Source organism: Eulemur rufifrons, chromosome 8 (assembly GCF_041146395.1).
Source record: "Eulemur rufifrons isolate Redbay chromosome 8, OSU_ERuf_1, whole genome shotgun sequence".
Taxonomy (NCBI): Eukaryota; Metazoa; Chordata; class Mammalia; order Primates; family Lemuridae; genus Eulemur; species Eulemur rufifrons.
In genome coordinates, this window is record NC_090990.1 from 72,862,972 (window position 1) to 72,878,453 (window position 15,482).

General features: G+C 37.4%; 2 protein-coding genes across 2 annotated transcripts in view; one reads left to right on the forward strand and one right to left on the reverse strand.

Moving 5' to 3' along the window:
- Positions 1–1,193, reverse strand: part of GLMN (glomulin, FKBP associated protein) — a 37,125-nt gene extending 35,932 nt beyond the window's left edge. Inside the window, exon 1 of the mRNA XM_069478209.1 lies at positions 1,140–1,193. The gene's annotated coding sequence lies outside the window, so the exon portion shown is untranslated. The remainder of the gene's footprint in view (positions 1–1,139) is intronic.
- A 103-nt stretch (positions 1,194–1,296) lies between these two features.
- The window catches only part of RPAP2 (RNA polymerase II associated protein 2), a 79,682-nt gene continuing 65,496 nt past the window's right edge, over positions 1,297–15,482 (forward strand). Inside the window, exons 1-6 of the mRNA XM_069478210.1 lie at positions 1,297–1,369; positions 2,429–2,474; positions 7,158–7,272; positions 9,147–9,245; positions 9,443–9,508; positions 11,436–11,524. Of these exons, the coding sequence (XP_069334311.1) occupies positions 1,297–1,369; positions 2,429–2,474; positions 7,158–7,272; positions 9,147–9,245; positions 9,443–9,508; positions 11,436–11,524 (488 nt within the window). The remainder of the gene's footprint in view (positions 1,370–2,428; positions 2,475–7,157; positions 7,273–9,146; positions 9,246–9,442; positions 9,509–11,435; positions 11,525–15,482) is intronic.

The window sequence follows — 15,482 nt, forward strand, 5'->3', positions numbered from 1 at the left end:
GTATAGTTTTAAACCTGAAATGCTATTACTGAGTGCATGCCAAGCTAAAAAAAAATTTTTTTTTAAAGCCCCTATTGTATTTTTCCCCCCTATTTCATCTTTTAAGTTTTCTAGGAGCATAGTTTTGAAAAATACCCTAAAGGTGGGGTGTGGGGCGGGGGGGAGGGAGGAGAACTCTCTAGTGCCCTCCCAAGGGGCGAAGCAAAGAGGAACTAAAGAGCTTTAAAAAGACAAAGTATTTCTTTCCTGAAAAAATTTTCTAAAAAGTGGACTTGAGGCTAGGCGCGGTGGCTCACGCCTATAATCCTAGCACTCTGGGAGGCCGAGGCGGGCGGATCCCTGGAGCTCAGGAGTTCGAGACCAGCCTGAGCAAGAGCGAGACCCCGTCTCTACTAAAAATAGAAAGAAATTATCTGGGCAACTAAAAATATATATAGAAAAAATTAGCCGGGCATGGTGGCACATGCCCGTAGTCCCAGCTACTCGGGAGGCTGAGGCAGTAGGATCGCTTAAGCCCAGGAGTTTGAGGTTGCTGTGAGCTAGGCTGACGCCACTGCACTCACTCTAGCCTGGGCAACAGAGCAAGACTCTGTCTCAAAAAAAAAAAAAAAAAAAAAAAGTGGACTTGAAATCAAAATTCTAGTCATTAGGGGATTTTTTATTTTTTAATGTCCCACTTAACAAAAATTAGGCTGCAAAACAAAACTAAGTCATCCAAAGGAGGTGAAGACTCAGATGCCCTCCACCTTATCTCTCTCTAGGCGTTGCAATCCCCAAAGTAATCAATCAAGTCTGTGACTGTATCACACGCAGACAAGGCAATCCGCGGCCCTCCGCGGGAGGACGCCAATCCACACCTGCAGACCAGCTTTACTCTCAGCCGGAAGGCTCGGCTCCAGGCCCCCAGTAGGTAACACGGGTCAGCCAGGTCCTCCAGGCAGCACGTTCGAAGGGGGATAACACCCCAGCGCGCGTGCGGACGGCATCCAGAGGGAGCCATTTCTCCCGATTCCTGCTCGCCTAGGCGTTTGGGCCCCACCACTTGGCGGGGCCTGGTCGGCCTGCGGCACCGAGTCCTCCACGGCTCCCAGCCAACCGCGCCCCGCAGCCGCCCCAGACCTCTCCGATAGCCCACTTACCAGGCAGACCTGGAGCCTTTCTCAGTCGCTACCACCTCCGGCCGCGCAGGCCGCTCTCCCGGCCCCGCCCCCGGGCCCGCCCCGCGCTACGCGTGGGGAGGCGGAGCTTCCAGGAGAAACGCCAGGGCAGGTCTCGGCGCTCGGTCGGCTGGTCCCCATGGCTGACTGGGCCGCGTCGCGTTCCGTCGGCCGCAAGGCCAGTGCTCACCGCTCCTCCCGAAACGCCGCAGGTAGGAAAAGGGCTTTTTCCACTTTGGGACCCTGAGAACTGGGCCCAGACCAAGGCGCGCAGGGCGCTTCCGATAAGCTGCCCCACGAGAGGAGACCTCTTGAGTAGAGAAGGCCAAGAAAGTGCTTCCCACCGCCGTCCTCCCACCTTCTGGGAAAGATCTCCCAGCTCGACCCTGTCCCTTTACACAGATGTTACAAGATTTTCCCCAGACTCTGAGAGTAAGAGCAGAGGAGATGCTGTGTGCCCAGAGCTGGGGTCCCAGGCTGGGCCAGGGACCAGTGCAGCGTCAGCAGGCTGTGTGCAGTTGGCCTTGAACCTAGAGCCGGTCCTCCTTCCAGACTGCTTTGGTGCGGGTTTTCTGAGGCCTGGGACGCCCCTCTTCCCTCGGGGAGTGAATATTTGGGGAATGAAGAGAGAATTCTAAAAGTACCCAGGTCTCAGATTTTCAGGAGTGCTTAAGTAACTAAGCAACTGTGATAGCATGAGAAAATTCAATCCCAAAAGAGATACATTTTAACCAAGAAAATTTAGCGTAATCAATTAACAAAAACATTTAATTCCCTTCCTGTTTCTTTTTAATTTACATACAGGATTGGAAATAAATGTGTAGAAAAGAAGAAAAGATGGTGTACAGTTTGTTATTTGGGCAGGAATCCAACCTGTACCTAGTGTGTTTGTGTAGCCTTGACCTACTATGGTCATAAATGGCCTAAGGGCGGGGGATACTTCTGAGAAATGCTTCGTTAGATGATTTCATTGTTGTGTGAGTATCACAGTATGTACTTACACAAACCTAGATGGTGTAGCCTGCTACACACTTAGGCTATATGGCATAGCCTGTTGCTTTTAGGCTAGAAACTTGTACAGCATGTTACTGCACTGAATACTGTAGGCAGTTGGAACACAATGGTATTTGTGTATCTAAACATATCGAAACATAGAAAAGGTACAGTAAAAATACAATATTATAATCTTACAGGACCACCTTCTATATCTAATCCATGGCTTATGAAAATGTGATTATGTGGCACATGACTATTTTTTTTTTTAATTGTAGGGACTAAACAGGCAAGTGCTTTGAAACAAGAAGATGCTTCTAAAAGGTATGAGAACTACTTGGACAACTGCGTTCATTTCTCTATCTCATATTATTTGAACCAATTTTAAAACAATCATGGTTACTTTTTTTAGAGAAAAATTATGAGAAGAAAAGGGAAGATCTGGGAAGCACTACTATAAATTCTCACATAGACTGTTACACCCTTCTGCTCCATACTTTAAGAAAACCAAACTAAACAGTCTTACACTAACTGCTAGTGGAGGTTATGAGTATGGCTAGAAAGGTGTCTGTGGGTACAAACATTCCCAAAATAACGAGGTACTCCTTTTTCACCTCTTTAGATATAGTCTCCTTTTATTGTCTCTCTGGACAATGCCGGAGACTTACGGTCTAAGTTTCTCTTTATTACTCCAAGAAACCTTTTCCGTTCTTTGTTACATTAAGTCTAGATTTTTATCAAGAAGCTGTCCTGAGCCAGGCAAGCTGGATGACACCTGTAATCCCAGCACTTTGGGAGACTGACGTAGGAGGATTTGCTTGAGGCCGAGAGTTCAAGACCAGTCTGGGCAACGTAGTGAGACTCTTTCTCTACAAAACATTAAAAAATTAACCAGGCATTATGGCATACACCTTTAGTCCCAGCTACTGGCAAGGCTGAAGTGGGAGGATTTCTTGAACCCAGGTGTTCAAGGTTGCAGTGAGCTGTGATGGTGCACTGCACTTCAGCCTGAGCAACAGAGCAACAAGATACTATCTCATGTCAAAAAAGTTTTCTAGAATAGGAGTCGTCTATGAAGGGGATTAAAAAATATAGCTATGATTTTTCACTTTGTCAGGACTCACTCATCTTTTATTGGCTTTGGTCTTAATTTACTCATTCTTTTAAAAATTATTTACTGAGTATAACATATTCTAGGCCTGTGTTAGGCCCTGAGGATATGGTGTTAAACAGAATCAACACAGTTCTTACCTGGTATAACAGAAATAATAAATAATTAATACAAATAAATATGTAATTACAAATGGTGTTAGCTGCTATGAAGGAAAAGGCTATGATGTTAGGAAGAACTAATAATAGAAGTCCAGTTTTAGTTTCGGAGGTGGCAGGGAGATTGGCTATGGGTTTTCAGGGAAGGACTTCTCTGAGGAAGTAATAAGGTAAGACCTGAAGGCTAAGTAGGTGTTAAGCAAAGAGTAGTGAGGCAAGACCTCCAGCCAGAAGTGACAGTATGTGTAAAGACCCTGAAACAAGAAAAAGCTGGGCCAATTCAAAAAAAGGAGAGATGCCTAGGGTGGTATGCAGCATTCTGAGCAAAGGAAGAAAAGGCTAGAGAGAGGGGCAGAATTCTGTTTATATAGTACCTAGTAGGCCATGGTGAGAAATTTAGATTTTTTAAATGCAAATAGGAAAACTTGAAGTAATGGAGTGATGAGATTTAAGTTTTAAAACACTAGAAATGGTGATCCTCTAGGAATGGAGAAACTGAATGGATCTGAGATATGCTTTAGAGAATATTTCCCTGTGGAGCAACATGATTATACTGACTTGGCTTTCAGAAATATTGCAAGAATAAGGTTTAGTTAATACTGATTATGATGGTAATTTGCAACTCTCCTCAACATGCATCTGACCACAAACCCGTAGAGATTATATTTCCTACAATTTGAGGAACGTAGATAAGCTGAAATTTATTTTGAGCAGATCACCTAGGATGGTGAAATAATTAAAAATCCATAGGGACCTATGTGATTCTTCCTGATAAAAAGAAAAAAAAAAAATCCATGGGGAGGCAGGCATGCACCCATCTGTAGTCCCAGCCACTGGGGAGGCTGAGATGGAAGGATAGTTTGAGCCCAGGAATTCAAGGCCATCCTGGGCAACATAACAGGACCCAATTTCAAAAAAAAAGAAAAATCCATCAGGCTAACCAATTGTTGAGGTAATGACTCACCCTCTATAAATTCATTCTAAATGAAAAAAACTTCTATATTCAATCCAGCTGAATACTTTTAAGACAGGCCAGGCACGGTGGCTCACACCTATAATTCCAACACTGTGGGAGGCTGAGGTGGGAGGATTGTTTGAGCCCAGGAATTTGAGACAGCCTGGGCAACATAGCAAGAACCTGTCTCTACCAAAAATAAAGAAAAATAAGCCAGGTGTGGTGGTGTGCACCTGTAGTCCCAGCTACTCAGGAGGCTGAGGTGGGAGGATTGTTTGAGCCCAGAAGGTCAAGGTTACAGTGAGCTATGATTGTGCCACTGCACTCCAGCCTGGGTGACAGAGTGAGACCCTGTCTCAAAAAAAAAACAAAAAAACCCACAAACATTGAAGAGATTTGCAAAAATATAAAACAATTCCACTCTTCTCACTAATTTTTTGATTTAAAAATGTTACTAACATGTAATTGGTTAATTATTAAGTGAATTAATAAATGCTTTAACATTTTCTCACTTTTAATCGTAACATGATAAATTTTGACAGATATAATCCACATAAGTGAAATCTCTCATTTTAAGAGTATAAAGGAATCCTGAGATGAAAAAGTTTGAGAACTGCTCTTGTATACCACATTGCCTATCATCATTTGGGACAGAGGGCAACGAGACAGTGCTGTCCATGGGAAGCAGCTGTAGGTATTTATCAATTAAAATGAGTCTGGCTGTTACTGCAGGTTGAGGCAGTTGCTGTCTTGAGTCAGCAATTCCTTAATGCAGGTTATGTACTGATCATAGCTTTTACTGGTAGGCAGCAACATGAGAAAAATGAGTTTTTCATGAAGCTAAATGTATTCAATATAAAGAACTACCATTTAATCTGTGTTCATATCTTTTATACTTCTTTGGTATAAAAATGGCCTTTATAAACTGGGAGGATAGGTGTTACTTGCAAAATTCATTGTTTGCCCTAAATGGCAAAATTTATTGTTGGCAAAACTTTGTCAGTCCTCCGTATCAGTTTTTGTAAAACATACTGCTCCAGGCAAGGAATTAGAATCAAAAGTTTTAGTCAATAGAAAGAAAAGGTTAGCACATTCTAGGTGCAAATATGAGAGCTAAGGTCCAGGAGGCTAGCACAGGTGATTCTGGTAGGCAAGTGGAAACCGGTGCAGGAAAGAAGTAAATAAGTCACCAAGAGAGTTGATATCTTTAGACCTAAGTCAGTGATTCTCAACCCCATTGAACAGTAAGATTATCTTGGCACTTTTAAGAAAATACTTTGGTATTTCCAGTGTATTTTCTTAGGCCACATCTTCAGACATTCTCAATTAATTAGCCTGTAATGGGACTGGGACCTAGGCATGGAACCTTTGTTGTTTTTTTTTTTAATCTCAGGTGATCCCAATCTGCAACTGGGATTGAGAATCACTGTCCAGTGGGCCATTGTTTGATCAGATGGCCTCTGCTTTTATGTTCCATAACGTATAGGGGCCAGCAAAGGCTGACAAGAGTCCTGCTGATGACAAGGACAGGCCATCCTAGGAAGATTTTTATTTTTCTAAACCACACAATCGTATCAATATAGTTATTTAACCAGAATTCACAACAAAATTAAACACTTCTTTACAAGTGTGACTCTGTCCTGTCAAACTGGGCCATCAGTTAACTTTTGGGACTTGACACAAATTTTTACTTACAAGAACAGCCAAAGTCATCTTTTTTCCTCTCGATTCTATACAGTTTTCTGGCTCCTTATCAAAGGAAAAGCCTCCCTTTTTAGGTATACCTGGGCATGATGGAGTATAAACTCTAACTCGCCAAAAAATTCCACTTCATTTTCTTTTCTATATGAATCTCTAAGTGGTTCCTTCTGCTCTGAGCCCTGGAAATAATCATGTTTTGACAGATTTCTATGTATACAGTGAAACAAATTGCAGTCTTTCCATTTTGAAAAGTATTGGATCAAAAGTGACAGCATTAGGGCCAGATAGGGAAATTATACTTAACACGCCCTGTAGGTTTTCCAAATTTTCCTTTTACCCCTACCTCACCCATTCACCACTGTCTTTCTCCCCTTCTTATTCTACTTGAAATTTTTACCCCTTTTGGGAAAAAAGTACCATCTACTGAACAGTCACTGTTGCCAGGCACTGGGTTAAGAACTTTGCGTGAATTACTTCATTTAATATTCACAATAGTATTTGAAGAGAAATCCTTTTTATTAGCATCATTTTGCAGTTAAAGTACTGGGGGCCCAGAGAAGTTGAGTTGGTGGTCTAAGGCCACATTGCTAAGAATAATTTAAGCCCAGACAGTTTAACACTAGATGTGATGCTTTTTAATCCTAAAGTAACTGAATTCTCAGTAGAGCCCCTCTTAGTTCCCCTGCCCCTAAACTCTCTCCTATCTGGCCCATTCTCCAAACTTTTCAAGCTACCATTCTAACAGAGTAATAATTAAAAAATTGTTAGGTCTGGAGCCGGGAGGGGGACACACAAAGCGTCATGTGTAGCAAAATGCTGTTTATTTTGAATATCTGGGTGCAGATGGGTGGAGGCTGAAAAAGGCATCCAAGAGAGAAAAGGGAAGAGCCTTGGATTTTAGAGAGTTTTTCTGGGAGGAGTAAATAAATTCTTTTCAAAGAAAAAAAAATAATAATAACAGCATTAAAAATTATAAATTTAAGTAGCAAAATAATGGCTTAAATTTATGTTGTGTTTTAAAACATGCAGTATTTGCCATGATGAAGCTTATAATTAGATTAACTTTCTCGTTCACATTCTAGGAAAGCTGAACTAGAAGCAGCTGTGAGAAAGAAGATTGAGTTTGAGAGAAAAGCTCTACATATTGTTGAACAGCTTTTAGAAGAGAATATTACAGAAGACTTCCTAATGGAGTGTGTATGTATTGACAAATTATTAGTTTTATAGTATAGCATCTTTTAATCTGTATAACATGAAATTTACTTGCATTATTAAAATCTTTGAATCTGTTCTCAGTCATTAGATGCAGGTAAAATGCTATATAGTTTGTACATTTAAAAACAATCAACTATCATGCATCCCTTGTATAATGACCTTAAAATGCACTAATGAAAAAATGTAAGTACACAGCAAGGTGACTATAATTAATAATAATGTATATTTCAAAATTATTAAAAGAGTTCACTTTAAATATTCTCACCACAAAGAAGTGAAGTACGTGAAGCAAGGAATATGTTAATTAGCTTGATTTGCTCATTCCACAATATATGCATGTATCAAAATGTCACATGCCCCACAAATACATATAATTATTATCAATCAAAAATATAAAGGAAAAAGAAAAATAAGTATATTTGACCCCTTAGTTGTAGGTCTACTAATATCATTTGATTTTCCTCAGTTCGCACGAGTGATCACAATGTCAGTTTTCTATATTCTGTGTTATACTATTTAAAGTAACAGAAGATTATTGTTTTTGTTAGTGTTAATTCCGTTAATTTTGATATTTTAAAAACCAGAAATACACCTGTAATCCTAGCGCTCTGGGAGGCCAAGGCAGGAGGATTGTTTGAGCTCAGGAGTTCGAGACCAGCTTGAGCAAGAGTGAGACCCCATCTCTACTAAAAATAGAAAAAATTAGCTGGGCATCATGGCACACACCTGTAGTCCCAACTACTGAGGAGAATGAGGCAGTAGGATTGCTTGGGCCCAGGAGTCTGAGGTTGCTGTGAGCTAGGCTAATGCCATGGCACTCTTGCCCAGGCAACAGAGTGAGACTCTGTCTCAAAAAAAAAAACAAACCTGAAATATAGATCATTTATGATTTAACATAAAACAAGAGGATTATAATCTGTATTACATTTTTTTATATTTTTAAACAGCTTTATTGCATTAAAATTTTGGAAATTTCTTTTATATCCTCATAATCCTTAGGAAAAAAAATTAAGACTCAGACCTTCTATTGCAAAAATAATTCTTAATGTGGTTCAGAGATTTTTCTAAACAGGAATATGAACATGATAGTATTTAAAATGATATAGGGAAATGCATTAGAACCTACATTTATCATGACACCAAAGAAGACAAAAACCAAATACACATATGCTTCATTAGAAACAAAAAACACTCTCAATAAAAAGTGTTTCAGTCCTATGAAAACAGAAAAACTTGTTCAAAAAGATCTCAAAGTTCTAAAACAAGAATTGAGATTATTTGAACATAAAGATGTCAAAGGAAAATATTTGGTGTTACCTTATAACCATCTCCTCACCTGTACTCATTCTGTACAATTTTTTCAGAAGTAGGAAGATTTTGCCCAATATTTGTTTAGGAGTCACAATAACACCTTGCTAATACTTTGTTTTTTAAGATTGTGCTTTTAAAAAATAGGTAAAATTACATTAATTTATGTGATTTAGTTTTTTCAATAATACTTTTTTAAAAATAAAAGATAATATCGTCATATAGCTTTGGTATAGCAATAGTAACACTTCTCCTCCTGTCTTAGAATTATTTTATAAACTTATAATCTACAAAGATACATAGTCTACTGTGGCAGAAGTTCTTGTTTTGTTTTTAGTAATAACTAACGTTTTTTGAATGCATACTGTATGTTGAACATTTCTTTAAGTGCTTTTCCTTTATTTTGTCCTCCAATTCTGACTTCAAACTTATGCAGTGGGTGCTATTGTTAACCTTGTGTTTTTAGATGAGAGAGATGAGGATTAGAGAGCTGATAAATGAACTTTTCCATTAATCTGGGTGGAAATGCCCCTCTCATTTCATTATAGGGGAAGTTCATCTCACCTGCTCACTACAGAGATGTCTTGGAGGAACGTTCTATTGTCAAACTCTGTGGTTATCCTTTATGTCAGAAGAGGCTGGGAATTGTAAGTAACTCCTTTTTAAAAAAAATATATAGGTGTTTATTTTTTATTTGGCAAAATACTTTGTAGTAAGATAACAAATGAAACCTGAGGTCATTAATGACGTGGGTTGGCCAAAGGTATGATGTAAATGACTTAATGTCATAAAGTTCATGTTTATTTCTTGGATTCTTTAGTAAACTGTACTTTCTTTTCTTTAGGTACCAAAACAAAAATATAAAATTTCTACCAAAACCAATAAAGTCTATGATATTACTGAAAGAAAGGTAAGTTTAAAAGCTATTTACAATGTGGTAGTAAATTTTTAATGATACTACATAGGATTCTAAAAATAGCTGTTTAAAATCTTACCTGTTAGAAAGAAAATAGCCATGTTAAAAGTTTGGGAGTTTTTTGGTAAATATTTCAATCACCATGTTAAAAAGTTCTTAGGTTAAGCTTTAGTTAAGACTTGAACATTGAAAAATTAAAAATGCATATTAGCACAAATCTAGGCAAGTAAATCATGGAACAGAATAGAGAGCCAGTAACAGACTCACCACATATGTGGACACTTGATAAATGACAATGGGAATATTGTAGATAAGTGGAGAAAGGATGGAATTTTCAATAAATTGTACGGGCACAGTTATTTATCCAGATGGGAAAAAAATGAATATTGACCCCTATCTCAGTCTGCATACAAAGATTGATTTTAGGTAGTTTAAATACCTAAAGGTAAAAGATAAACTTTTTTGAAGACAGTATGGGAGAATATAAACTTGGGGTAGAGAGACTTCCTTAAATAAGATAGAAAATTATAGCCTACAGAGGAAAAACTGATAAATATTTCTACATTAAAATGTAAAACTTTTGTTCAGAAGTTTCTAAAAAAGAGTGAAAAGATAAGCCACAAATCACAAGAAGTTATATTCCCCACATGTAACTGACCACAGATTCATATCTAGAATATATAAGCTATAAGAAAAACACAAAAATTTTATGTGAGGAATTTGAATGGCTAATAAACATATGAAAAAATAATGTAATCGGGTAAGTAGCAAATAAAAACACAATTGAATTACATTTTCACAGCCCCTAAAGTAGCAAAATTATAAAAATCTGACAATATCAGGAACTCTTTATACTGCTGGTGGGAATAAAAATTGGTACCACCTTTTCGAGAAACTGACATCTCATAAAGTCAGTTTTGCACATTCTTTATGACCAAGTATATCTATTTCTTGGTATATACCCTAAAGAAATTCTTACCCATGTACACCGGTATATATGCGTAAGAATGCTTATAGCTGTATAAACAAAATGTGCTATATAAATACATAATATACAATGGAATATTATTTGGCCTTAAAAAATGAAAATTCTGACATGCTACAAGATGGATGAACCTTGAAGACATTGTGCTAAGTGAAATATGCCAGCACAAATGGACAAATACTGTGTGATTCCACTTATCTGAGATACCTAAAGTAGTCAAATTCGTAGAGACAGAAAGTAGAATGATCAGTAAGGGAGGTGGGAATGGGAAATTATTGTTTGATGGTATTGTTTTATAAATTGAAAAGAGTTATAAAGATGAATGGCGGTGATGGTTGCACAACAATGTGAAAGTAATTAATGCCACTAAACTATATACTTGAAAATGGTTAAGATGATAACTTTTATGTTATGTATATCTTACCACAATTTTTAAAAAATTAATTGTAAAAGAAATGTTCATAGTAACATTTCTGTAGTGATAAAAAAATTAGAAACTCAATTGTTAATCAGTAAAGTATAATGTACTAACACAATGGAATGTAATACACAAAACAAATAAGCTACAACATGAATGAATCTTAAACATAATTTTGAACAAAAGACAAGAATATATAAAAATGTTATTCCATTTAGATAAAGTTTAAAAATAAGCAAAACTGGATGATATGTTTTATAAGGCTAAAGAAAAGCCAGGGAATGATTAATACCAAATACATGGTAGAGGTACCTCTGGGGGAAGTGGAGGGTGATGCAGTTGGGGAGGGACAGATAGAAGCCTTCGAAGGTACTATACCTGATTTCTTACCTTGAGTGGTAGATTAGTAGGTTTTCATTTATTATTTGAACTATTCATTTATGTTTTATACTTTCCTTTGTATGTAGGTTATTTCACAGTAAGAAAAAAATAAACTAATTTTAAAATGTTCTTTTCAGTCTTTTTGCAGCAATTTTTGTTATCAAGCATCTAAGTTTTTTGAAGCACAAATTCCAAAAACTCCAGTATGGGTTCGAGAAGAAGAGAGGTAATTTAAATCATTTTGTATACACATTTGTTCATATATTCTAATAATTTCTTTCTGCTTTTTGAGATAGGCTGAGAGTAGGTCTAGTTTTCTGTAGAATGTTACCATTTTACACATTTTAATTGTGGAGAAATGGTTATATTTTAAGCATAGCTGTTAAGGATTTTACACTTAAAATCAGAAAATTCATACATACAAATGTTGTTTGTTCACTGTTTTAGCTTTAATCATAAAACCAGAACTTTAACTCTCATTTTCTACTATGCCATTTGTGTCTATGAATTCTAATAATATAATAATCCTGGAGTAAGAATGTTGAATTTTAGGCTGGGCACGGTGGCTCAAGCCTGTAATCCTAGCACTCTGGGAGGCTGAGGCGGGCGGATCGTTTGAGCTCAGGAGTTCAGGACCAGCCTCAGCAAGAGCGAGACCCCGTCTCTACTAAAAAATAGAAATAAATTAGATGGACAACTAAAAATATACAGGAAAAAAAAAAAAATTAGCCGGGTATGGTGGCGCTCTCCTGTAGTCCCAGCTACTCGGGAGGCTGAGGCAGAAGGATTGCTCGAGCCCAGGAGTTTGAGGTTGCTGTGAGCTTGACGCCACGGCACTCTAGCCAGGGTGGCAGAGTGGGACTCTGCTTCAAAAAAAAAAAAAAAAGAATGTTAAATTTTTTGCAGAGGATACTGGGTCTTGGGATTCTAGTAAACTCACTTTGCTGTGAGGAAACTATGTACTAAGGTTAAAAAGTTCAGGTTACTAATTCATTTGATCTTTATTAAAATCAGTACAATATTTTATAAATTTAAAGCCAATTAGAAAGTCTTTTTTTTTTTTTTTTTTTTTTTTGCAAAAAGTTTATAGACATTCCTGAGGTTTTGCCTTTTGGGAAATACTTAAACACTTGCAACATTACTGTATGCTAAAGTCGAGAAAATTTATTGAGGGTGAAGTGGCATAATAATGTAACAAAGGTAACAAGAATTATTGTTCAGGTAATTAAACATTGTCTAGAAATTCCAAAGGCTTAATGAGATAATAAATAATTCATGTTTAAAAGAGAATATTATAACAACACAAGGCAGTGTTATTTATAGGATAGGATGTATGCTAGATAAACGTAATGACTTAAACACAATGAGATGCAGGTTAAATAAAGAGCTTTGCCTCAAAAAAAAACAAAATAAACCCTTAAAGTCTTATCTGATACAAAGGTGATATGACACCACCCTTAAGTCAGCTAACATCAATTGTACTGATGACAGTACCTTTGATGGCAGACACCTTTGCCTGCCAATCCAGTCCTGTGTGGTTTAGAGTATGTAAAACATACTACCCTATGGTCTTTGTTAATTGCATTAAACATAATGACTAAATTGTTCATCATTTTACCACCAGCCTGTCAGATTTCTTGCTTAGAGGATAAAAGATTGTGGCATTGTCCAAGATGACTGGGAAGCTAAGAGCACCTTTTTACTTATCACTCTCTTTTCCTCCTTTTTAAATATTTCTTTCAGCAGAGCTGTCCATTGCCTCCTCCACCCTCTGACAGCAACATGTTCCATTCCCCACTACCACCAGTGTTTCCTAGGTTATCCTTAACTTTGCTTCCAAAGGTAGTCTTAAATTTAATGCTCTGTGCTATTCTCATATCTGCTTCAACTGCTTCAAAACCATTTACCAATCCACCTTGCCTGTCATCTCTATTTTCTTCAAACATAGTTATTGGTACTTCCTTTGGCTGATTTAAGATTAGAGTTCTTCCCTCTAACCTTTTCATAAAATCTTATCATCCTATATTCAGAATGCCTACTTTTTCCCAGAACTTGAAGCCCTGTCACTTTATATTTGTGGTTCTTGAAATTCTATCTTATCTCTGTACCATTACTTATCTCACTAAAAAAGAAAGATGAAAATGGCCTGCCTTTCTCTAATCTAAACTAATCAACTTAATTTACATTCAGAGTGTGCAGTATGTGTTTAGTATCTGGCAGGCTACACATATGTACACACACACACACACACACACGTGCGCGCACGTATGAAACCTAACCTGTGAGTTTAACAATCATTGGGATGGCAGAACAAATACATGAGTGAAACAATTTTGTGTAGACTTTAATGGGAACCTGTAATGTAAATTAGCAAGGCTAGGACATTACATAATAAGAAACCCCACTGTAAGCAAAAGTGAAAAAGTAAATTCATGGGAATGGGTTGAGGTATTGAACATTGGCCCACTTGAAATAAAGGGTATATGGTGAGAAAAAATACGGTAGGCAAGTAACAAGGGGCCAGGCTAAGTTTGGTATATACTGAAGTACTGAGGAGCCATCTAACATTTTTTGAGCAGAACTAAATCTGGTATTGGTGTACAAAATGAATTAAAGAAGAAAGAATCTTAATTAAAGAGCTGAAAGGGTCCTCAGATTTAATCCAACCCCTTCATTAAAGAAAGTTCAGAAAGATTAAGTGCATTTCTAAAGCCAGTGATAGATTTTAAATGAGATCAGGATTCTATTCATCATATTCCACTTGATTAGAAGAAAGCACTGAGTAATCTATAAATATACATTTGTCCCATTGTATAGTGTAACTAGAGCCCTTAATTATGTATAACACTTGTAAGTTTATAACCATATCAGTATCTTTTATATCTGGATGAATCAATGTTACTTTAATTTCTAAATTCTTAGGGGCAGGGATTATGCCAGTGTTATTTAATCCACTAGAGGTCACTGTTTTTTCACAGAGATTGATTTTTTTTTAATGTGTGCTAAGGGTCAGAATTCTAGAATTTGGTATTTTAGAAAGCTTGTCTACCTATTACACATTTAAGCTCTACAGAAATGTGATATTTTAAAGAAAGTCTGTTCATGTATGGTATGGGGTACAACATTCAGAACTGATCTTTGTTTTTTTTAATTTTTTCTCTTTTGGGGACAGGGTCTTTATCTGTTGCCTGGGCTAGAGAGCAGTGGTGTCATCATGGCTCACTGCAACCTCAGACTCCTGGGTTCAAGCAATCCACGTGCCTTAACCTCCCAAGTAGCTGGGACTATAGGCGTGCGTCACTGTGCCTAGCTAACTCAGCTTCTTTTAAAGGGGAGAAAATGGCTTCTTTAAATTGGCAGCATTTAGTATTTAATGCAGACACATTTTATTAGCTTATAGTAAGTCATCATAATAAATAATAAATTGCATCATGATAGTAATTTTAATAATAATTTTAAAATAAGAATAAATTTTAAGGCCGGGCGTGGTGGCTCACGCCTGTAATCCTAGCACTCTGGGAGGCCGAGGTGGGCGGATCGTTTGAGCTCAGGAGTTCAAGACCAGCCTGAGCAAGAGCGAGACCCCATCTCTACTACAAATAGAAAGAATTTATATGGACAGCTAAAAATATATAGAAAAAATTAGCCGGGCATGGTGGCACATGCCTGTAGTCCCAGCTACTCGGGAGGCTGAGACAGGAGGATTGCTTGAGCCCAGGAGTTTGAGGTTGCTGTGAGCTAGGCTGACGCCACGGCACTCACTCTAGCCTGGGCAACAGAGCGAGACTCTGTCTCAAAAAAAAAAAAAAAAAAAAAAAGAATAAATTTTAAAATCCAGTCAAAGAATTAGATTTTGCAATGACTTCTAAACTTTTTGATCCTTATAACAAATGCATTTTTACATTATGATCCAGTATATGTATGTAACTGATACAAAAGTTTTATGAAACAATATTTATCCTCACTGTGATATTGATATTTTCTACTCTGTTCCTTTTTTAAAATGCTGGCAGCCACCCACATAATTGATTAGTCCTGACTGCAGTTTGAAGAGCACGGTTTTGTTGGCTCTAGCTCAGGTTTTTAGTTGTTTTACTATAGGAAAGTCGCTTCTCAACACTAGCTTCCTCATTTGTAAAAGGAGAAAATTGCACTTAACTCTTAGTTCCCTTGAGTTCTAATGT